General features: G+C 34.8%; 1 protein-coding gene across 5 annotated transcripts in view; it reads left to right on the top strand.

The window, feature by feature from the left end:
* The window catches only part of CEP290 (centrosomal protein 290), an 85516-nt gene that overhangs the window by 6610 nt on the left and 53224 nt on the right, over nucleotides 1-25682 (top strand). For 3 of the 5 annotated variants that reach the window (XM_055118086.1, XM_004602719.3, XM_055118085.1), the window contains exons 6-23: nucleotides 512-655; nucleotides 4639-4692; nucleotides 5308-5328; nucleotides 5646-5798; nucleotides 6776-6958; nucleotides 7573-7662; nucleotides 9688-9810; nucleotides 12442-12565; nucleotides 14547-14719; nucleotides 15295-15457; nucleotides 16082-16182; nucleotides 16254-16341; nucleotides 18172-18284; nucleotides 20007-20091; nucleotides 20568-20710; nucleotides 22580-22744; nucleotides 23099-23248; nucleotides 25455-25570. In XM_055118086.1, the coding sequence (XP_054974061.1) occupies nucleotides 512-655; nucleotides 4639-4692; nucleotides 5308-5328; nucleotides 5646-5798; nucleotides 6776-6958; nucleotides 7573-7662; nucleotides 9688-9810; nucleotides 12442-12565; nucleotides 14547-14719; nucleotides 15295-15457; nucleotides 16082-16182; nucleotides 16254-16341; nucleotides 18172-18284; nucleotides 20007-20091; nucleotides 20568-20710; nucleotides 22580-22744; nucleotides 23099-23248; nucleotides 25455-25570 (2189 nt within the window). The remainder of the gene's footprint in view (nucleotides 1-511; nucleotides 656-4638; nucleotides 4693-5307; nucleotides 5329-5645; nucleotides 5799-6775; nucleotides 6959-7572; nucleotides 7663-9687; nucleotides 9811-12441; nucleotides 12566-14546; nucleotides 14720-15294; nucleotides 15458-16081; nucleotides 16183-16253; nucleotides 16342-18171; nucleotides 18285-20006; nucleotides 20092-20567; nucleotides 20711-22579; nucleotides 22745-23098; nucleotides 23249-25454; nucleotides 25571-25682) is intronic. The other 2 variants (XM_055118089.1, XM_055118088.1) reach the window with 1 other exon arrangement.

The raw sequence follows: 25682 nt of genomic DNA, 5'->3' as shown, positions 1-25682 counted from the left end.
TATTTAGTACGGATAGTTGATTCTGTACTAACCATGCAGAGTATATTTCTGTTACTCTAGAGAGTTCTGTTGTAGAGTACTGGTAAGTACTCCATGGTTGGAGGGAGAGGGCATGTTAAGAACATCAAGGATCAGTATCTGGGGAAGTTCATCAGAACCTTGTAGCCTGGTTTTAGAGCTCTTATTATACCTAAGGTGAAGCCTAGTTTATCCCTTCTGATATATGCCTTTGCAATCGTCTGGTGCCTTTGACTCAGCAATTACAACAGAGCCTTGTGATTTACAGCTCTTTCTTTGTCGTGTTTGCTGGCTGATGAAAAGCTTAAAGGATTGTGATCCTGTGAACCAAAATTCAAGTGTAAAAAAAGGGGTAGTTGGTTCTTAAGCCTACTTAACTTTAAAATATGGTGCTACTATATAATGGACATTTTAAATCAAGGTGTTTGTTTATTTTATATTCATTTCAATCTTCAAATATAATTGTATTGTATAATTTTTTTGCCTTATTAAGATGGCACAGCATTCTGTAGGTGGGCGTGACACTCGGTTTTTACGTGAGGAAATTTGCCAACTTGAAAAGCAATTGGAACAAAAAGATAGAGAATTAGAAGACATGGAAAAGGAGTTGGAGAAAGAAAAGAAAGTTAATGAACAAGTAAGGCACATTCTTTTTCAATGGGCTTTAACATATCTAAATAGATAAACTCATCTAATTATGCTTTTATAAGTATTGATATTATATTTTGCTTGTTATGTGATAAATGATGCCTATTTATAGCTTTATAAACTTCAAAATATAATCATCAGTTATTCTTTAGAATATGACTTGGAGCTTAATTCTTTTTGTACAAAGGTACATTTTCCTTAGGAAATTAAATTTACATAAGATCAATGTTATCACTCCAGCCCCCTGGGGACTTCTTACCTATTCTTCCTCAGAGGGGCAGCAGTGCCCCCTAGAACTGAGACCTGCTGCATGTACAGCCTCGGGTCCTGGGCTTGGAAAAGACTGGGTCTCCCGTGTGTCAAGCCCTAGGTCACAATTAGGCCTTCCAATATATATATATATATATATATAGGCTGGTGCAATAACACAGCGAGTAGGGCAAGTGCCTTATATATATATATATATATATATATATATATATACATATATAGGCTGGTGCAATAGCACAGCGAGTAGGGCAAGTGCCTTGTACGTGGCTGACCCCGGGTTCGATTCATCGGTCCCTCTCAGAGAGCATCCCGCCCACACGGCAGAGCCTGGCAGGCTACCCGTAGCGTATTTGAAATGCCAAAAACAGTAACAAATCTTACAATGGAGACGTTACTGGTGCCCGCTTGAGCAAATCAATGAACAATGGGATGACTGTGATACAGTGATAAGATCAATATGGTTTGAAATACTGGTGTAAAAATTCATAATATTCTCTTGCCACAATATTTTTTTGGAAAATAACATTATATTGATAGTGTTGTTTGAATACTTATATAAAAATTCATATGTGTTATTCTCTTGCCATAACTATTTTTGGGAAAATAGCATTTTGTTATATTGGTATTAGACTAAGAAAGTAATGTTTAAGCCATATATTAAAAAATAATAAAATTTCTGATCTTCAGGCATGCTTTATATAATGAATCAATGCACACTTTAAACCACACATCTTTTATGCATACATATTTTGTTAATGCCTCTTAGGCTCTTTGTTACTTATAAAATAATTGATGCAATGCTAAATTTGATATGAAGAAACTGTTGGATACTTTGCAAAAGCATTTTTATTTTTTGTTAGAAAATAAGATATTTCCTATTTTGCTTCAAATGTCAGTAAATTAAGTAAAAATGTGGTGCTTTAGTGTGATAGCTATCCTATTTTTGATCCCTAGAAACTTTTTCTACCTTTGTGTCTTTTTATTCACTGTTATGTCACAGTGTGATAATTTAATTTTGGTAATAGACACATATTATATAAACAATATTTATGAGATAATATTGCCATTTATTAATTTTTGGATTTTATGGGTCACAGCTTGCAGTGCTCAGGGCTTCCTTTGGCTTTGTGTTCAGGGATCACTCTTGACAGAGCTCGGGGACCATCTAAGGTGCCAGGGATCAAACCAAGGTTGGTTGTGTGTAAGGCAAGTGCCCTACCTCCTGTACTATCACTCCAACCTCAATAGCATTTCTGTTTAAAAGCACAGTCACAGAAAACTTGAATATATGACCCATGTATGAGCCATCCATTAGGTATTTTGAGACAGGGGATGGGTATAATTTGCTTTAGCAATTTCTTCCTTGCCCTTTATGAGCCATTCTACTTCATTGAGTATAACGGGTCACAGATGATGTACTAGATACTAGGGATCTGGTAGGAAAGGATTCTGATTTTCAAGAAATTCACTGTCAATAATAACTATAACATAGAAGTAATATGATATTCCAAATATATAAGGATACAGAAATGCTCCAGGGTACAGTGGGGATGGATACCTAAAACAGTCTTGATATTCAGGAGATGATCTGTAAGTTATGACCTGAAAGTAAATTCCAATCTGAAGTTATCCCAGCAAAGGATATGGAATGTGTGGGGTGATTAAAGACAGAGCATTATTATATAGATTTGCTAAGACCTAGAGGTGAGAGCATGCAAAATTCCAGGAACTGCATTATGTATTTAGTTAATACCTAGTACAAAATCCTTACTATGTGGTAGATATTTTTATATGTATTAATTTATGGCTCATCCTTTGATGGCATCTGAGATAGGTGCCACTTTGTCCCTTGTTGTTTACACTTGTTTTGGGTTAGTATGTTTGTGTACACATAGTCATCTCTTCCTGCTGAGCCTTTTGAGGGGGAATTAACACAAATCATGTTGTTACTTATTTAAATATTTTAGCATGTCTCTGAAAAAAAGGGATATTCTATACCATAACCACTATGTAATTATCATACTCATAAATTTTAATACTGTTTCAGCATCCTTATTTAGTGTGTAATAAAATCTCAGGGCTAGGATAGATGGAGATGTTACTGAGACCACTCGAGAAAATCAACGATCAGCGGGATGATGATGATGATGATGATGATGATGATGAAGAAGAATCAATTAGATGAGTGAACTATTCTTCTCCTGGCCCAGTAATATCCCTTCTAGTGCCCTGATCTGGTAGCTCGGGTTCCACAAGGATAAAATACTATGTTTATTTTTCATTATAGTCTTTTAAATATAGTTGCAACCACCCTGGAATTTTTTTCTTCTTGAATAAACAGGAAAAACAGAAAACTGAAAGGTCATTAAAAAGGATGGTGTTTGGAAGATAGGTGGGGAAAAAAAAAATTCTCTTTGTTTTTTGGCTTACACCCAGCGGTGTTCAGGACTTACTCCTCAATCTGTGTTCAGGGTTCACCAGGCTTTTGGTGGACCATATGGGGTGCTGGGGATTGAGCTCAGGTTGGCCACATGCCAAGCAAGTGCTACACCTGCTGTATTATTGATCAGGCCCCGGTCAGTCAGGCCCCCAAACTTTTAATGGTTAGAGTAATTCCCATTTTGAGGATACAAGTTAAAAGATCACAAATGAAAATCTTTTATATGAGCGGAAGAAAATGCTTCATAGCTTTTGGTTATTTCCTGCACTAGTAATTCTTCTAAGGACGTCTTGTGCACCATATTTCTTGTCAGTATATGACATGAAAAAACTTAAGAGATATTAATTAGAATACTTGAAATGATTAGAAATTGCTTGACCTGGAATATGAGTCTCTGACACATTTACTTCAGACTGTTTTGGTGTGGAGGAGGAGGAAGTGGAATTTGGTTAGGGTTTTTTTCTGTGGGGGTGGAGAGGTTGGGACCACCACTGACTGTGCTCAGGGCTTACTTTTTGTCCTGTGCTTAGAGCTTACTCCTGGTTGTGTTCAGGCCCCGTGTTTGGTACTGAGGATCAAACCTGCATTAACCACATGCAGAGCAAGTGCCTTACCCACTGCTACTCTTTGGCTGCTATTTAACCATTATGCGCTACTTCCTGATATTTCTAAACAATTTAATGCCTCCTGGCAGCAAAACGTACACTAATCCTGAGTTAGAGGGACAGTAATATAAAAATCATGACCAGAAAATTTCTTGTCTGAGTTTTCTGGGGGTGGGAGAAAGATGCAGTTTGTTGTTCTTACTTTTTTATCCTTTGGCTAGTTTTGTTGATTTTTTTGTTTTTGTTGTTTTTGTCTTTTTAGTTTTTTGGGTCACACCCAGCGATGCTCAAGGGTTATTCCTGGCTCTACACTCAGGAATTACTCCTGGCGGTGCTGGGGGGCCATATGGGATGCTGGGAATTGAACCAGGGTTAGCCGCATGCAAGGCAAACACCCTACCTGCTGCTATCCTGTGCTATCGTTCAGCCCCTGTTGTGGATTAAAAAAAATAATAATTTAAACTCAACTTGCTTCTTCCTAACCTCATCTAGTTTTTACTTTTCTTGAAAAGTGAAACATTATTTATGTTGTGGGCTGATAGGAGGTCTTTAGGAGTTAAATTCTCTATTAGAGGCATTTTAAAATTAGGTTGTGTGTTAATAAGCTGTCTTTAAGTCATATTACTACTTAATTTAACTTTTTGTTTTAAATTTTAGTTGGCTCTTCGAAATGAGGAGGCAGAAAATGAAAACAGCAAATTAAGAAGAGAGGTTAGTAAAATATGTCTGGTAGTTTTGAGGATCCAATGAAATATTTTAAAATGTTTTTCATAAGTGTATGCTATAATCAGAACTGCTCTTTTATGAATTATATTTCCAAGTTGGCTGATTTTATTATATGACTTTGTCTCATAAATAGGAAAACAAAAGGTAAGACCATTTACTACCATAGTCATGTATTAGGGTTAATCATGCTTTCTTTGTTATAAGCTATTCTTGACATATATATATGTATATGCATCTATGTATATATGGGATATATTTAATTTATTTACTTAGGGAGTATACGACTGATTTTCTGATTCATTTCTCTTATTGTATCAAGTATTCTTAAACAGTTTCTGTTATTCATTAAATTTTATGAGTTCTGTTTATTCGTTGGTCTCTGTGGTAAATAATGCTTTATATTATTCTTATCTTTTTAAGGATTCTTATCTTTTTAACACAATCTTTGTTTTGATGGATAATTAGAATTTTTGTTTTCTTTTGTTATGTACAATAATATTTAATTCTCTTGAAATTTCTCTTGCTTTAATTTTTAATTTTTAAGAAAATTTATCTTGCTTTTCTTATTTCTAATTACCTTTTTACTGTCCCTTTCTGGAGAACAAACGTCTAAAGAAAAAGGTGAGGCTTTAAGGGTGGAGAAAGAATTTAAAGATACATTTTGACATTATCATTTAGATCAGTGTTTCTCAACATTTTTCCTACTGTGGCCCCCTCCTGACCTATTGCCTTCCTGTGACCCCCTGTTCTAGTGGTTTGTTCCCCCAGTCTCGTGCTGTGACCCTCTATTTACATGATTTTCACTTGTAGCCCCCTTGGTGTATCCTGGAGACTCACAGAGGGACCGATGACCCCCAGTTGAAAAATACTGAGTTAGATGACACGTTTTGTTTATGTGAATACCTTCTTAATAGAATATTCTTTTGCTCTACCTTCAGAATGAACAACTTCGTCAGGATATTATTGACTATCAGAAACAAATAGATTCACAAAAAGAAACACTTTTGTCAAGAAGAGGAGAAGACAGTGATTACCGATCACAGTTGTCTAAAAAAAATTATGAACTTGTCCAATATCTGGATGAAATTCAGGTAAAATTGATTACAGGTTATTTATGATTCTTATAAACCTTGTGTTTCATTACAATATAACTGGTATTCAGCTTTACATATATATTTCTTAGTATGAATTTACAACCGTGAACTTATACACATGAAACATTATATCGTTGAAATTGCATATATTCTTGAAAGTATATTCCAATTTTATACCTGTCTTTGGCATTCTTTAAGAAAAAAGTCAGATTCTGGGACAGGAATATGGAACTTAACAACAAAATATATACCTTGTGTGTATTAGATCTGGATTTAGTCTCTGACACTGCAAAAAAAATTTATTTTGCTATTTGATAGGCCAGAAACAGTAACAACAATTCTCAGAGTGGAGACATTACTGGTGCCTGCTCGAGCAAATTGATGAACAATGGGAGGACAGTGCTATAGTGCTATTCTTTTGGGGGTGGGGAGACACCTAGCTATGGGAGAGCTTGCTCCTGGCTCTGCATTCAGGAATCTCTCCTGACAGGCTCAGGGGAACATATGGAGTATGTGAATTGAACTCTAGTTGGCTGCATGCAAGGTAGATGCTCTACCCATTTCCCTGTCTTTCCATCCCTGTGTTTTCTTTTAAATGGAAAGGGAAAAAAAGCACACAGAAGACAACCTACCCTGCTGTATTATCTTTCCATTCTAGTTAAAAAAAAAATATATATATATATATACACATGCATATGTATATATGCGTACTTATATATGTTATATATGTGTGTGTGTATATACATATATACACATATGTATATATTTTTTCAAATAGAAAGAAAAAAAAACACATGTCCAGATATTTAGGTACAGTTTTCAGGATATTTAATTTGACCTAATTAGTTAACCCCAGTTGTTTATAAAGATCTGGCAAAACATCTTTTTTTTTCCCCAACACTTAAGATTTCCTTTTAATTTAGTTTGTATTTTATTTTTAATATTTTTTAATCATAGGATTTACATTTTTTCAGACTTTAACTGAAGCTAATGAGAAAATTGAAGTTCAAAATCAAGAAATGAGAAAAAATCTAGAAGAGTCTGTACAAGAAATGGAGAAGATGACTGATGAATATAATAGAATGAAAGCGCTTGTACATCAGACAGATAATATGATAGATCAGTTGAAAAAAGAGAATGATCATTATCGACTTCAAGTAAGAATTCAAGTTCAACTGTTTCACTCAATTTTCCTGCATGTATAGGAAGTGTTTGCCTCATTTCTGTTTAGTAAAAATTAGAAATAATAATTTTAGGATATTAAATTTTGTTTTATATCATAGTATGTTGATATACTAACATATATTTGTGTATATATATTATATGTTTCATAATATGTCATAAGTCCTCCCCGGACATTATTTTGCCTCTTGAATGAATGTGTTGAATACAGTATTGAAAAGCTTCTAATTATGGAATCTTTCTGTTAGAGATGGTTTGAAGGCCTGGATCATAAAGTTCAAGTTTGTACCTTAAATACATGATAAATATAATAATGCACTGATCACTGTTTTTGCATTAAATTTTTCTAAAAAGTAGAAAAGTGGTTAGAAATATTATTCCCTAGTAGTGAAGATAATTTTACAACTAAAAATACATAAATGCTAGTGTTATTTCTAACTATAGATCTAATCTAATAATGAATATGTATCAGTAATACATATATTTATATCATGTGCATTTGTATCATTTATATAATGTATGTATAAGTGTTCAAATATGTATTTATGTTACACTGATTGACAGTAATACTTTAATTGCTACGTTTTAGGTGCAGGAACTTACAGATCTTTTGAAGGCCAAAAATGAAGAAGATGATCCTGTCATGATAGCTGTCAGTGCAAAAGTAGAAGAATGGAAGGTGCTTTTTTCCAGTTATCTAATTTTTTTTTATTTTAATTGTTTTAATTTTACTTTTTCAGTTTGTTTTCTTTAAAAGCTGTATATTAGTAATGACATTTTAATTGGGCATTTAAAATTCTAAATTCTTCCCTAAATATCTTAGCGAAAAAAAATCTCTTAAAACTATTCTCTATAATCCTCTAACTTTGTTATCAAACAAGCTTTTCCATATCAGCCTTTCATTTGATAAAATTCTTAAACTCAAAAGATAATTTATATGTCATAGAAAATAAAGAAATGGAATTGTTTTCATGTAAATCATTTAATTGTATACTTTAGTTAAATATCCAGGCTTACTTTTAATTTTTCTGGTTCTCTTTCTATATTTATAAAGGTGTTGACATTCAGTGGGAATGAGAGAACAGGATTTCTTTAAAAACACTCAATCTATTCTAAATTTTTTTTTTTTTGCTTTTTTTTGGGTCACACCCAGCGATGCTCAGGGGTTACTCCTGGCTTTGCACTCAGGAATTGCTCCTGGCAGTGCTTGGGGGAACCATATGGGATGCTGGGGATCGAACCCGGGTCGGCCTCGTGCAAGGCAAACGCCCTACCCGCTGTGCTATCGCTCCGGCTCCTCAATCTTTTCTAAATTTTCTTTTTACCGCTCTAAAGATCTCAATGAAATCCTCCAGTATTACCATAGGGGAAGCTAAGATTCTATTTTGAAAATAGTTCAAAATGATTCTGAGTAAATAATTACAATTTTAGATCATTAACCACTGTAGCCATTGATTCTAACAGGGTTTGCATAAATTTTTTTGACTATCTAGAATTTGTTATTCTCTATTAACCTTTCAAGACCTATATATTTTAAGCAAAAGTAGCAGCATTGGAAATGAGGTATATAAAATCAATCTGAAACATATAAACTAAAGTAAATGTTCCTGGCCATTTTGTTTTGTGAGTGACTCTAAAACTCTGTTATTAGAGCATGAAAGCCACTGTGAGCAATGTTTAAATAAATGAGCAAGGTTATGTTCCAGTGAAACTTTAAAAACAGACAGCAGCTACATCTGACCTTTAAGCCATAATTTACTGATCCCCGGGAAAAATAGTCATTTTTAGCATATTTAATATTTGGGGGAGAAATGATAGCAATTGTATTCTTATGCACTGCAGTTTTCAGCATTTTTATTTTTATTTAAGTTTTTTAGTTTTGGGGTCACACCTCATTATTCTCAGGGGCTACTCCTAGTTCTGTGTTCCGTAAATAGTCCTGGAGGTTCTCAGGGGACCACACAGGATGCCAGGAATTGAATTTGGGTATGCCACATGTAAGGGAAGTACCCTACTCACTGTACTATCTCTCCAGCCTCCTATACTGTTTAATGTTTTTAGAATTAGACCATGGGCCTTGGGAGCTATCCAAGGGCTAGAGGACAAGCTTTGCATATGGAGGTTCTAAATTTGCTTCTCAGTATCTTGTGGTCCCCTGACCTGAGCATCATTTGGAAGCACACCCAATGCCTCCTCAAAAGAAAAAGATGATATATATACATACATATATATATAATTTATATATTGTCATTGTCATCCCATTGCTCATCGATTTGTTCGAGTGGGCACCAGTAACGTTTCTCATTGTGAGACTTATTGTTACTGTTTTTGGCATATCGAATACGCCATAGGTAGCTTGCCAGGTACTGCCGTGCGGGCGGGACACTCTCGGTAGCTTGCCGGGCTCTCCAAGGGGGGGCAGAGGAATCAAACACGGGTAGGGCACATGAAAGGCAAACGCCCAAGGACTGTGCTATCACTCCAGCCCTGCTATATATATATAATTGAATCATTACTTATTTGAACTTAAGACTGTACATGCAAAAAGAAGCATGGTTTTGTTCAGCAGTTGTTAGTTTTCACTTCAAGTGATTTTACTCATATTTTCTAAGAGTTCTTCTGTGGTCTGTATCAGTTTCTATTAACAAGCAAAAGTTTTTAAAAATGTTATTTATGTAACAGATTCTGTTTTCTTCATTTCTAGTCAATTTTGTCTTCTAAAGATGATGAAATTACTGAGTATCAGCAGATGTTACATAATCTGAGAGAGAAACTAAAAAATGCCCAGCTCGATGCAGATAAAAATAATCTTATGGCTCTCCAGCAGGTAAAATCTTAAGTTGTTTTTTCAAATAGTTATTGAAGTTGGAAGTGAAACTTTAAGCTATTTTTTTATATCATCTATATTTAGTAGCTTCTACTATTGAATATTTAATATTTTTAACTTTCTTGCACCATCCAGCCCAGTGAAAAAGCTATGATTGAATTAGGGATTTAATTATGTTTTTAAAATGTTTAGGTTGTTACAGATAATATACACACTGTTTTGATAGGGAGTTATTTAATAATGAATTATAATTATAGTTTAGAAATATAAAAAATATCTTGATACTCTTCTAGCTTGTTGTAGCTAAGTCTCCTATACAATATGAAATTATTTTGTGTGCATTATTTTAGGGGTCAAACACCCATTCCTCCACCAGTGCACATTCCCCATCACCAGTATCCCCGGTATACCCCCCCTTTCCCACCCTCCCCTGCCTCCAATGCAGACAGTATTCCCCGTACTCTCTCTCTACTTTTGGGCATTGTGGCTTACAACACAGACACTGAGAGGTCATCATGTTTGGTCCATTATCTCCTTTCAGCACACATCTCCCTTCCCAACTAATTCCTCCAGTCATTGTTTTCTTAGTGATCCCTTTTCTATTCCATCTGCCTTCTCCCCTCCACTCATGAAGCAGGCTTCCAGCTATGGGCAGTCCTCCTGGCCCTTGTATCTACTGTCCTTGGGTGTCAGCCTCATGTTATGTTATTCTGTACTCCACAAATGAGTGCAGTCCTTCTATTTCTGTCTCTTTCTGACTCATTTCACTTAGCATGATACTCTCCATGTCTATCCATTTATAAGCAAATTTCATGACTTCATCTCTCCTAACAGCTGCATACTAGTCCATTGTGTAGATGCACCAAAGTTTCTTTAACCAGTCATCTATTCTATGGCAAGTATAATTCTCAATGGGGAAAAACTAAAAGTCTTCCCTCTAAAATCGGGCACAAGACAAGGTTGCTTGCTTTTGCCACTCTTATTCATTATAGTACTGGAAGTCCTGGTCATAGCAGTTAGACAAGAAAAAGATATCAAGGGCATACAGATAGAAAAGGAAGAGGTCAAGCTATCACTATTTGCAGACGATATGACACTATACTTAGAAAACCCTAAAGACTCTACAGAAAAGCTCCTAGAAACAATAGGTCAATATAGTATAGTGGCAAACTACAAAATCAATACCCAAAAGTCCATGGCTTTCTTATATACAAATAATGAAAGAGAAGAAAGAGACATTAAAAAAACAATACCTTCACAGTAGTACCTCAGAAAATCAGGTACCTTGGAATCAGCTTAACCAAAGAGGTGAAGGATCTATACAAGGAAAATTACAAAACACTACTTCAAGAAACAAAAGGGGACACTAAGAAATGGAGACACATCCCCTGCTCATGGATAGGGAGATTAACATTATCAAAATAGCAATACTGCCCAAAGCACTATACAGATTTAATGTGGTCCCTATCAGGATACCCATGACATTTTTCAAAGAAATAGACGACACTTCTGAAATTCATATGGAACAATAGCCCCCATAAATAGCTAAAGCAATCCTTGAGGGAAAAAGAAGATGGGTGGCATCACCTTCCCCAACTTTAAACTCTGCTACAGAGCAGTAGTAATTAAAACAGCATGGTATTGGGCTAGAAACAGACCTGCAGACCAATGGAACAGAGTTGAATATCCTGTCACAGACTCCCAAAAATATGGCCACTTAATCTTTGACAAAGGAGCAAGAAATGTGAAGTGGAACAAAGAAAGCCTCTTCAACAAGTGGTGCTGGGAAAACTGGGTAGGTTTTATTTTTAGTGACAGTATGTTCACACAGAAGCTCGACTTTTATCATCTGAGCTCTGTAGTCACAGTCCAAATCAAATTAAATTTGCAAAGTATTTGGAACATAAGAATTAATTGAAGAGACAGTGTATGAAGAAGTACTGTAAGGTTAATAGCCACGGAGAATAAGAGGGGTAGCACAGGGCATACCAGAAACAAAATGTTGAGAGAGGAAGAAAAGGTTGGATTGACGATGAGGAAAAGTAACATGAAAGGTAAAATATGAAATCATAAATAGTGAATTTTGAAATTTCTCTTTATCACATGTTAGCCATTATATCCATTTTGGGGAAAGAGAAGATTCGGGTCACACCCAGCCATGTGCTCAGGGCTTACTTGTGGTGCTGTACTCAGGGATCACTCCTGGTAAAGCTTGGAGGACCTTGTATAGTGCTTGTAATCAGACTGGGATCAGCCTCATAAAACACCGAGTGCTTTAACTCCTGTACTATTTCTCTAGCCCCCTATGCATATTTTTAAGTTTAAAGAGTGTACTCACATTATTACATTCAGGTATAACCAAGTAAAAAACATAGCTTTCATTCACAAAATATTTTCTAGTCTTGCTGAAAACAAGACTTCCCATTACCTAATATAAAAAAGTATGTTAGTGGGGCCAGAAAGATGCCTGAGTGCTTGAGATTTCTTCAAACACACGAACATTCTGACACCGCTTGATCCACTAGCACCACTGGGAGCAAGCTGCTGAGCACTGCCTGGTGGAGACCTGCAAAATCCAGCATATTAATAGCTTTGAAATCACAATATGTCACATTCAGAAATATTTTTTAGGTTATACAGGAACGAGATAATCAAATTAGGATGCTCACTGAGCAAGTGGAACAATATACAAAAGAAATGGAAAAAAACACTTTTATCATTGAAGATTTAAGAAATGAGCTTCAAAGAAACAGAGGTAATTCAGTATACCATGAGGATATAAATTCATATTACATACTATTAAATATTTTTAAGGGTTTGAAATTTCTCTATATTTCTATCTGAACATTGTTATATTTCTAAAGTCTTGTATGATATATTTAAGTTTTTCATGTTTCTAATGTTTAAATTTATAAATGATACTGTTTTATGAAAACTATATTAACTTCTGTTTTCATATTAATTATATAAAAATAGTGATGTAGTGATTGAATTTAGTCACCCTTTTTAAAAATTAACAAAGAATGATTAAATCAATAAGAGGAAAACCACCTGAGGAATGCCATTTATCTTGTAGAAATAAACTGCTATATCAGAGGCATAGTCATTGCTGCTAAATGAAAATAAGCACAGAAAATTGACCTTTGGATGGAGCAGTTGTCATTTTAGGTTCCAAGAGGAAGGGTTCGGAAAGGTAAAACAATAAACCTGGAATTTTTTGAGGACTGTTTCTGTAAAGGGAAGGAGGAAAAAAAGGGTGATTGAGCGCTTGAGGAGAAAAAAGAGATGGAAAGGTTTTTCCTCTTTAAAGTGGAAGAAATAATTCTGCTTCTAGGTTAATAGGAGCATCGCATCAAAAAAGAGACAATTGATGGCAGTTGAAGTAAGGGAGGGAGAGAACTGAGGGAGTCCTGTCCTTGAAAAGGCAGTAGGTTGGTTATCACCCAGGAGGAGTTGGCCTCAGGAACACAGTTTGTTCATAATGTGTACAGAGATACAGATGCACAATTTGTCCAAAGATCTGAATTGATTCAGCTTCATAACTTGTTGCTTCTAAGTTTGTTTCCCCTTCCCTTTCTTTTGACTGATATTATCGCTGTAGTGACTGTGACCGCTGTCCTCTGGCACTTTGGTGGCAGCGTTTGCACACACATGGCTGTGATGTGCTTGTGGTGGTACTCTTGAATGTTGTGACATCGGGGAATCCCACACTCGCAGTGTTGCCGTATTGCACTCAGGCCTTTCGGGGCGAATTGAATTTGTGGCCTCAGATTTGCTAGCAGGCACCCTACAGCTGAGCTGTCCTCCAGCGCCCTGTTTGATTCTTACTGTCAGTCAGCGGGGGAAGCAGGGGGCCCAGGTAAAAGCGAGCATCAAGAAAGATCTATTTGAGGTTCTGGGTAACTCTGTTTCTGTCACACTGTCTAGAAAGACTGTTCAAAGAGCGGGACTCATAATGAAACTGTATGATCTACGCTAGTCAAGCATGAATATGCACACTATAAGTTAGCTAAAGTTTATTAAAGATGAATATGTTAATTACTGTATCACTGTCTCACTGTCATCCCATTGCTCATCGATTTGCTCGAGTGGGCAGCAGTAATGTCTCCATTGTGAGGCTTGCTGTTACTGTTTTTGGCATATCGAATATGCCATGGCTAGCTTGCCAGGCTTTGCCATGTGGACGAGATACTCTCGGTAGCTTGCCGGGCTGCCCGAGAGGGGCGGAGGAGTTATATAATTTGTAAATAAGTTATGTCAAGAAAATTTATAATGATCCAAGATATCTACCTGGAGGGCAAGTGCTCTCTCCATGGTACTATAATCTCTGGTCCCCTCAGTTCTGAAATTTGTACATGGCCTTTCTGTTTGTATCTTATTAGTCACATGACCACACCTGGTTGCTAGGGTAGAAGGGGAAAATTAGTCTTATATTTCATCAAGTGTCCTATTGAAAATCATAATTCTATTACCGTGAACAAAGAGTAGTTATATTGGTCAAGATGATCATTTTCATATTGTTTTGCAGTTTAATAATCCATATCCTTTCAACTAAGATTTTATTGAACTCTGTTTTCTTGGCTTTATTATAAGCCCAAGTTAAATATTTATTTTTAAAATATAAAATGACACTAAATGGACACATATCTTACTTCATCTGCCCACCCATATTGGAGCCAATGATTAATAGGGTAAATAGTTAAGTTCGTTCATAATTTTAAGTTTCAATCTTGTAGGTGCTTCAACACTTTCTCAACAGGCTCATTATATGAAAATTCAGTCTAAGGTTCAGATTTTAGAGGAGAAAACAAAAGATGCTGAAAGAACAGCTAAACTGGCTGAGGCTGATGCTAGGGAAAAGGATAAAGAATTGGTTGAAACTTTGAAGCGATTAAAGGATTATGAATCGGTATGTATTTATCTTGTCACTCATGGAACTTGGAATTTTTCTTGCCACTCATAGTGTTCTGTGCCATGTATTACATATCAATAAGCACCTTAACCTCTGTACTATCTCTCTGGCCCCCACATTAAATTCTGAGTCATTGCAGTAAAGATACAGTACAGGGGAATTTTAACTTTCATTTGTATTATTTAGATTTTTTTATATCTAAATAATTATTAGATTAATTAATAGATTAATTATTAGATTATCTAGATTTCTTTTTAAGCATAGTATAAAAATCAGATTACTGCCATATACCTTAGTAAATTAGCACTTCTCAGGCTAAGTAAAATAATTATTGTTATTGGTTTTTTTGGGGGGCCACACCAGGTGATGCACAGGTGCATATTTTTGTCTCTGCACTTAAGTATCACTCCTGATGGTGCTCTGGGCACCACATGGGGTTCGAGGATCATACCTGGATCAGCCGCATGCAAGGCCTTTCCTACAGAACTCTCTGACCCAAGAAAATTAATTCTTGAATTTTTTTATTTACTCAGATAAACTATGCTATTTAAACCAGCTTGTTTATTTTTTAGGGAGTATATGGTTTAGAAGATGCTGTTATTGAAATAAAGAAATGTAAAAACCAGATTAAAATCAGAGACCGAGAGATTGAAGGATTGATAAAGGAAATCAATAAACTTGAGTTGAAGATGAATGATTTTCTTGATGAAAATGAGGCACTTCGAGAACGTGTTGGTAAGTATCCTTTAGAACATCAAATTAAGTATGGCGTATTAAAAATTACTGTCCTTTTTTTCAAACGAAAATAAGATTCATATGGCTCATGTAAATTTGCACAACACTTTGGTTTCTTTTTGGGGATTGGGGCATACCCAGCAATGCTCAGGGGTTATTCCTGGCTTGGTACTCAGGGATAACTCTTGAAAAAACAAATGGGTTTTGGGGATCAAACCACCATCACTCACATATAAGACAAGTTCATATCTCCCTGATCTCTGAATTGTTTCTTTAAGATCTAAATGTTTATTTCACTATAATCGTTGAATACCAGCAAATGCTTTCTTGGAGGTAAAATGATCATCTGTCAGAACTGTTCTATAGAGGAAGGAAAAATAAGTATTTTATGTAGATTATTTATTGTGATAATATGTCTAGCTGGAATCCAGTCATGCTGATGAAATTTTAATTTATGAGGTTGTACTTAAAATATCAAAAAAATCCTTGCATAAAAAAGTACCCTGCTTTTATCGGCGATACCGAAAAAGAGCTGGCTAAATAAATTCTAACCAATTGCCATATGAAGATTTTGTAATCTTTTGGGTATTGATAAGGTTTTAATTATATTGCTTTCTATTTTAGGTCTTGAACCAAAGACAATGATTGACTTAACTGAATTCAGAAAAAGTAAAAGCTTAAAACAGCAGCAGTATAGAGCTGAAAACCAGATTCTTTTGAAAGAGGCAAGTGCTGTACTTACTGATTATTTTAACTGATCGAACTAAAAGAGACAGTAATGATGTATTCTTTGTAGATTGAAACTCTAGAGGAAGAACGACTTGATTTGAAAAAAAAAATTCGCCAAATGGCACAAGAAAAAGGAAGAAGAACTGCAACTTCAGGTATTCCCAATTTTTCGTAACTTTTAAAATAAGAACCAGTGGGATGCTAATTTACTGATAGAATGTGTCAATCAGGGTCAGTCAAACACACACACACACACACACACACACACACACACACACACACATACCCAAGTCATTGTAAAAAGAATTATCTGCATCTGAAATTTTTGACCTGGGAAATATTACTGGATACCAGAAACTGATAAAATTTTACTGAATGAAAGTAAAGAACTTACAAAAAGTATGTTTTACTGGAGATAGTTGAGAGTTTTTGTTTGTTTTTGCTTTTCTTTTGCTTTTTGGTGTTGGGGGGTGGAGTGGGAGTGGGGAATAGAGCTCAGTTTGGGATGCAGGGGTGGCGGTGGGCCATGTGCAAGGCAGCTCACTACCTGCTATACTATCACTCTGGCCCACTGGATATATCTAAAACATAATAAAAAGAAAATAAATGAAACACATAAAATATACAAAAGCATAATTCAGAACCATGACATTTGGAAAATTTATAGTCTGTTTATTTGTAGATACTTGTAATGTTGTAATCAAAAAAAGTAATTTTTGGTACTGTTGCTGGTATTTTCCGTTATAGATTCATTGAATAAAAATTAACATTTAAAAAAATTATCTTATTTGATATACAGAAAATTATTAACTTTCATGCAAGCTCTTGGAATCTTTTTTTCCTTTTCTTATTTTGTAAGAGAATTTTAGAGAAGGATTTTTTTTAACTTGGTCTAAGACAAGCAATAAATTATAGAATTTTGGTTGATTGGGTTACCGTTTTTATGTTTTTATTGTTTGGGTTTTTGGTTTGTGTTTTGGGGCGGTCTACACCCAGAGGTACTAAGGGCTTACTCGTGGATCTGTACTCAGAGATTTCCCCTAGAGGAGAATGACGTATCACATAGAGTACTGGAGATTGTACCTTGGCCAGATATGTGCAAAGCAAACACCTTCCCCACTTTCTATCTCTTTGACCTGTTTTTAATTTCTGTAATATGTGAAAAAAGTCCTGCAAGTACAAAAACTTAATTGTAATTGTATTAACAAGTTTATTCATTATTCAGGATATTTTCTTTTTATGATAGCACAGCAGGTAGGGTGTTTGCCTTGCACGTGGCTGACCCCGGTTCGATTCGTTCGTCCCTCTCAGAGAGCCTGACAAGCTACTGAGAGAATCCCGCCCATACGGCAGGGCCTGGCATGCTACCCATGGAGTATTCAATAGGTCAAAAAAACTGTAACAGCAAGTCTCACAATAGAGATGTTACTGGTGCCCGCTCCAGCAAATCGATGAAGAATGGGATGACAGTGCTACAGACAGTGTACATAAACTTTTTTTAAAATTAAGACTAGTGGAAAATTAAAAGAATGATAGAAAAGATTAAAATGGTCTAAATCAGGGTATGTAAGCTTTAAGAATATGGCTATATATATATGTGCAGATATATGTATGTGATATTTGTGTACATGATTTAAAATATATGAATATACGTATGGATTAAGACTTTTTGAAGACTTTTGTTTGAATTTATCCTTGATTCTAGTTTTTAATAAAGTATTAAATAGGGGCTGGAGGAATAACACTGCGGGTAGGGCGTTTGCCTTGCACGCAGCCGAACCGGGTTCGAATCCCAGCATCCCATATGATCCCCTGAGCACAGCCAGGGGTGATTCTTGAGTGCAGAGCCAGGAGTAACCCCTGTGCATCGCCGGGTGTGACCCAAAAAGCAAAAAAAAAAAAAAAAAAAAAAAAAGAAGTTTAAAAAAAAAAGTATTAAATAATAGGAAAGTTATTTTGTGTTTCTTTTTATTTCTTCATACTAGGGCTAACTATTGAGGACCTGAAGCAAACTGAAGACTTTTCTGAAGAGCATAGACTACGAGAAAGAATATTTGATTCTATGAGCCTCAAAAATATGAATGAAACACAGTCAACGGTAAGCAGTAAATTATTTCTATAGCAAGAAAATTTAAAAAAAGAAAAATATTAGCAGTGCTCTCTTTCCTATCTCCAATATTTCAGTCTTAATATTTTTAAATACCTGTGAAATAAAGAAAAATATCATTTAAATAATCTATTGTTTCAAAGATTGATTAATCAGACATTATTTATTCTGAATACGGATTAAAACTTCAGAAAAAATAGAGCTTCTGCATAAGACACCGTCATTCAGTATTTCCTAGTCACATCAGAGTGAGCCAGAAAAATATATGGCCTTAGAATCAGAAAGAACGTTATCTGATACTCATCATTGTGTAGATGGTGAAGTGGATCCTTTTATCTCTTTAACTAGACATTCTTCAGACACCCAAATACAAGAAAATAATTCACCACCAGAGCTTTTTAAAGCACCATGTCTTTAGTCTTCAAGAAATCTCGAATTATTAGTTAATGCCTTTCAGAGGGACACATATGAAGAAATACATGATCTTTTATATTCTTTTTCTGGTGACTCTATGGAGAAAATATTAAGGAGTCATCAGGCACTTAAGATTAGTTTCACACAAAGAAAGCAATTCATCTTTACAAACCTTATCAATAGCTTCAAATTTAATGCAGAAATTATCACTTAGGCAGAAATCTGCCACGTTTTGCCAACAAATTGATGATGATAGAAATGACATGGATAAATCAAAAGTAGCATCACAACCTGAAAAGATTCATAGCCAAATAAGCAAATCTTATACCAGTTTGCAAGAAGGGAGAAGAAAATGTGAAGTCCCAATGGAGGTTTTGAAAAGTAAACTTGAAGCTGATATTCTGGACACTGTCCCTATTACCTCAGAATCAAAATTACCTCAGATAAATCCACTTGAAAATCTCATGGAACAGGTACAGAGAAAATTATTATTTTTTAGACGTCAGGTGAACTTTCCAGCAAATTATGCTCCTTAGATCATACTTCTGTTAGCTCTTTTGTATTGCTTTTCTAACAATTGCTTTTCTAACAATTTTTGTAAAATTCTGTTAGTAATTTTATATCAGTGATTTGTATTTGCCCCTCAAACTAATTTAGATACATTATATTTTTAATATAAAAATGCAGTGCATTTTCTACAACCTAATGGCATATTTGTTAAATGTTTCTTTAGAATGATGCTATAGGCCAAGAGTTATTGATCAAAGAAGTACAGAATACAAGTGCAGAAATAGTGATTGATCATCATAAAAACCAGGCAGAACAGGTAGTATACAGGTTTTCTGTTATAAAATAGGAGACTGTGGTTCAGACAAAAACCCTTCACTATGGGAGCTGGAATGATAGTGCAGCCCTGGCCTGACCTAGGCACAGTCCCCAGTATCCCATATGGTAGGTACCCTGGGCAGCTCCAGGAGTAATTCCTGAGTCCAGAGCCAGAGGTAACCCCCGAACATCACCGGGTGTGATACAAAACCAAAATTAAAAACCTTCATTATATCTCTTTGCCTTTTGTTGTGGAGGTAGGGGAGGGAGAAAGTGTAAGGAGGATCATCATCTGCTTTATTTTTTAGATGTTATATTTCCTTTTATATTTTCTATGCTTGCTACTATGTCTCTGGCTTATTTGATAGATAACGTTATCCATCAAAAAAGCAAATATGTTTTAAGCGTCATAAAATACTGTGATGTTTTGTAAAAAAAATAAATTGATCTTTGTGTTTATCTTTTTTGTTTTAGAATGAGTTTCTTTCAAGAGAACTAATTGAAAAGGAAAAAGATTTAGAAAGAAGTAAAACAGTAATAGTCAAATTTCAGAATAAATGTAAGTTATCTCTTATTTACCTATATTTATTTATCCTATACTGAAAATCTTGACCTGAAAGGTCTTCTGTTTAGTGGTCCATTTTAGTCTTAATTATTCCCATAATGTATGAACTTTAGTCTCCTGCATCCTTTTCATTTTCTTTGCTATATTCATTATCAGAGAATATTGTTAAACTTAGTGCTTGCTCAAATCAAAGTGAAAAGATGAAAACAAATCTACAATGTTTCTGTTATAAAGTGTTGTTAAGTATACTTATGAATTATTTTTTCAGCTCTAAGTTACATATGCATATGCACATATTTATTGCTATTTCACTCAACCATTCACATACTAGATTTACAATTGGAATTTTCAAGGTTCATTTAATAACAGTCATTTTTCAAATTGGTTATCTTTTCTACATGTAAAATGCTAGTTTTGTTTAGAGAATAGTGTAAATTGTGATATTTATCAGCGAGACAAATTTTTTTTAGTAAAAGAACTAGTTGAAGAAAATAAGCAACTTGAAGAAGGTATGAAAGAAATATTACAAGCTATTAAGGAAATGCAGAAAGATCCAGATGTTAAAGGAGGAGAAACATCTCTAATTATCCCTAGTCTTGAAAGACTAGTTAATGTAAGTAATTTTTTATATTTTGGTTTTATTTTGTTTTTACTTTTTCATTTCTCTAAATTTCTTATTCTGCTGTCTCTAGGCTCTACAGTTTCTTCTTCATTTGGGGTGATTTGAGTCACTGATCTCTGTGTAGTATGAAATATATAGTTTTATCCTTTCTTTTTTATTGTTTTTCATGAGTTCAGCATTAAGGAGTGTGTGTGTGTGTGTATACACATGCATGTGCACATATGTATAGAGGATCTTTTTATATATTGATATGTATTTGTATATTATATCTTATATCTGGTGACATTGATTTGTTTCTGTAATTTTGACTATTTAGTTCTTTATTCTTCTTGCGAGCATCTTTATAAACAGCCCAGGAAATTCTAAATTCTATTTCAGGTAATGTCTTCTGGTAGTCCCAGGACCACTGCCTCCCATATCTATAAATTTCAGTTGCTTTTATCCCATGTTATCTTTCATCTACCCTGATTAATATGTCCTGTCTGAAACTCACAAATATCCTAGTAGTACTTTCTCTAAGAAATCTTTAGACATTATAACACTATGTGTTTAATTTTATGTTGCTGTAGAAAATTTTACAATGCTCCCAAATTAACAAAATTTACCAAATTAAATTTTACCAAAAAGCGATATAGATATATGATGCTATGTGTCAACAAGACAAATAACTAATCTCCAAATAACTGTCTGAAAGAGTACCTTCTTTATTCTACCTCCGTCTTGCTTTCTACCTTATGTGTGTATAGCTTATTGCTCCTCATGGCATGTTCTGATTTACTCTAGGACAAAGCTTAGTTATATAAATCTACTTAGAATTAAACCTCAGATTACCTTTCTAATTATATTATGTTTGTTTTACAAATCTTACCTTCTTAGTGTTCTACTTTCATTTCTGAATCTTTAAACAGTTTTGTGCCATTTAGTTGTCCTCCAAGGTCTAAATATATTCTGATGTAGATGTGTCCCTGAGAGTGTGTATATTTCCATGGGATATCATTGGAGCATCAGGTCCAGTACAGCTGCTTTCTGAGTTCAGGCAAGATTGGGCGCATTCAGGGTGGTATGATGGTAGACTCAGTAAAGCTGCTTTGACAGTATTTTAATATTTGTATCACTTTTTGCCTATCTTTCCTTTGTAGTAATAAGATATATGTATACATATGCATATGTATACTTCAAATATGTGGAGATGAAGCTCTGAAAAAATTACTTAATCATATTTTATTTCTTTGTACTTTTAAAATTTAAATGTTGCATATTTTCAAAATACTTATATATTAATCATATACTTTTCATTCTATAAATATTTTGTGATGTAGATAGCATTATTTTCTGTTCTGTAGAACTAAGGAAGCTGTAAAAAAAAATGTAAATTTATGCCATTGTCCAGCTAATAGAAGATTGGTTAAGACTTGAACCTTAGTCATCTTATTTCAGTACACTTGTTTTTCAGTCTACCAGTCTTTCTGATTTAACTAAATCCTGTTAGTTGCTACAATTAATGCTTAGGATTACTAATTTAAATTAGAGGGTTGTTTTTGTTTGTTTCTTCAGTTATTTTTTTTTTTCCATACCCAGTGGTGCTCAGCGCCTTTTCCTGGCTGTACTCAGGGATCACTCCTGGTGGGACTCAGAAGACCGAATGGGGTGAATGTGGGTCTGCCACAAATGCCCTATCCACTGTACTATCGCTCCAGTCCAAATTAGAGTTTTATAAATTAAAAATTATAAATAAGAAATAGCTTTTGACATTATATCTGGGATTGGAAATAATAAAATGCTTGACTGTTTAAAGATGCATTGTTTACTATTATTTTTCTGCTTATCTTCACATTTTTGTACATATTCTAAATTTACTAGGCGATCGAATCAAAGAATTCAGAAGGAATCTTTGATGCCAATCTGCATTTGAAAGCCCAAGTTGACCAACTTACTGGAAGAAATGAAGAATTAAGACAGGAACTTAGAGAATCTCGGAAGGAGGCCATAAATTATTCTCAGCAGCTGGCAAAAGCAAATTTAAAGGTGGGAATTTTAAGCTTACAAATATAAGTTTAATAAAACTTAGTGGTTCTGGTTGACTTCCTTAGGGGATTTGCTATTTAATCATTGAATTAAGTCATTCATCATTAAGAAGACTTCTGGTTTTTCTGATAAAATTAAGTGGAAAAAGAAGTACTTTATAATATTGAAAATATATAGAAGCTTTAAGTTTATGCCTAGATATTTGTAGGTATAAATTAAAGTGAGAATGAATTCCAAGTAAAAGAATGATAATTGAAAAACATTTTTTAAAATAGTAAGTTAGGTTACTGTTTTGAAATCTATCATGATTTAGATAGATTAGATATAATTTATTTTAACTTAATTTGTTTCCAGATAGATCATCTTGAAAAAGAGACTAGTCTTTTACGGCAATCAAAAGGACCAAATGTTGTTTTTAAAGGAGTGGACTTACCTGATGGGATTGCACCATCTAGTGCCAGTATTATTAATTCACAGAATGAATATTTAATACATCTTTTACAGGTACGGATAATTACATGCTAATAAAAAAGTCATTGAAAGTATGCATAATTCTCACAGATGTATTCCTTTCAGTTCTCAGAATCTTGACAGTGAGATACTATTGTTTTGTTCTGTTTTGTTTCTTTTTCCTGGCTTTTTGGCTCAAACCCGGTGATATTGATGCGTTACTCCTGGCTCTGCATTTAGGAAGTACTCTTGGTGGTGCTTGGGTGACTATGAGGGATGCCAGGGATTGGAACCGGGTGAGCTGTGTGTGCAAGGCCAACACCCTACCCACTCTATTCTCTGTTGCTCCAGCCCCTTTTTCAGTGGATTTTGATGTTAGAATCAATATTATGTATAAAAAAAAATTATTCCATTCATTTCCATGTCAAACATGTTGACACATTGCATATTTGCATGTCATTATCATGGATTTAATTGAAAAGTAATATAGTATATACCTACTATAAGATAGTAATGTGTAAATAACATAGTCGTGTTTATTGCTGGTTGGAAAAGCAACTCAAGTGGATTAAGTGTGACAGTTTTTTGTTTTTGTTTTTGTTGTTGTTAAAATGGTTAAGCTTGTTCCTTTTGTTTTAAAGTTCAAAGGAAAAGGGCCAGGAGATAGCTCAGAGGGCTAGTACACATGCTTTGTATGCAGAAAGCTTGGGCTTGATCCTTGGCATCACATGGTTCCCTGAGCACCAAACCATTAGTAACTCTCTGCCACATTGAGTGTACCCCTCTCCACCTACAAACAAATAAACAAAAACCCCACAATCCAAAAAAAACCTTCCACTCCAAATTTTTATTTCTTTCTTCCTCTTACCTCCTAAAGTATTAATCCATCAGCAAATTAGAAAGGGATATTTCCTGCCCTTTTTTTTTTTCTTTCTCATTTTTGCTGTCTTTATCATGGTGGTTATGAATGGTCTAATGGTATTTTTTATTTCATTTTAACTGTGAATACTTACAATGTCATACATATTATAAAAATATGTTGAGAAACATTATGATAAATAACAGCACTGCTCGAAGTCCCAAAGTCATCCTTAGTAAACACTGAGGGGAGCTAAACTCCCAGTTCTAAAGCAAGAATGAGTGGTAGCAACAAATTCTTTGAAGCCTTAACGATCTGGACCTGGCCTCTAATGTTGGATCTGCATAGACGTGTGGCACAGAGCACCAAGCTATGTTATATGCTTGGGAAATGGTTGCCAGGTGTAAACAAATGTTTATGCCTTAGTTTTTTTTTCTTACAACTGAAATAATTTGGAGGCCAGGGGTAGGGGTGTGCATTTCAAAAGGACAGGGTGTGTCCTTTGCATGCATGAGGCTTTGAGTGTTTTCCTGGGACTTAATATCCCACCCACCGCCCCACCCCCATATAAGCGCTATAGGGTAGCCTGTGGCCCAGCACCACTGGCCCTTGAAAGCACCATACCATCATGTGAGCACTGTTGAGGGTATCTCCTGCTCCCTGCAGCATATCTGGTGAAGTCCTCTTTAAGAAAATAACTAAGGGCTGAAGAGATAGCATGAGGATTAAGGTACATGGCCAACCCTTCTGAACCCCAACACTATATATGGACCCTTTGAGCACTCCCTGGAGTGATCTGTGAGCACAGGGCCAGGAGTAAGCCCTGAGCACCACCAGGTGTTGCTCAAATCCCTCTTCCCTCCATGCCCCCCCCAAAAAAAATTGTAAAAACTAAAATGATTGAAGGCATGATTAAATGTGTTCACAAACAAATGTGTGGGGTTAAGTGATCTAGAGGTAAGTTTGTCACTAATTTAATTTGTGTGTATACTAAATCTATGTGTATAATAAAACTTTACATATTTTACTCTCTTTGTATCTTGTTTTGTTTAATATGTCTTAAGCTAATATTTTCAAGATATCATAGAAATAGTAGTGCTGCTAATAAATTTTTAGACTATTTTCTGTTTTTTATAACCTTGTCAGATTAAATTTAATCTTTGAATTGAAAAGGACTTTTTTTTTTTCCCTTTTGGGTCATACCCGGCAATGCACAGGGGTTACTGCTGGCTTGTGCACTGAGGAATTACTCCTGGTGGTGCTTGGGGGACCATATGGGATGCTGGGAAACAAACCCGGGTCAGCCGCATGCAAAGCAAACACCCTACCCGCTGTGCTGTCTCTCCAGCACCAAGAAGTGTTTTTTAATGCTTCCTTAAATTCTTATTTTTCAATCATTAGGAACTAGAATATAAAGAAAAAAATTTAAAGAATTTAGAAGATCATCTTGAAGACTATAACAGAAGATTTGCAGTAATACGTCATCAACAAAGCTTATTATATAAAGAATACTTAAGGTATAGAAAAAATGTTATCAGAATCTTGTAGCATTTTTTGTACATGATAAAGGTAAAAATGAACTTAGATATTTTAGCTTTCCTACTTGTCTCTTTAGTTTGTATCTTAGTT

The sequence above is a fragment of the Sorex araneus genome, chromosome 10 (genome assembly GCF_027595985.1).
Source record: "Sorex araneus isolate mSorAra2 chromosome 10, mSorAra2.pri, whole genome shotgun sequence".
Lineage (NCBI taxonomy): Eukaryota > Metazoa > Chordata > Mammalia > Eulipotyphla > Soricidae > Sorex > Sorex araneus.
This window is presented reverse-complemented; position numbering and strand designations above follow the sequence as displayed.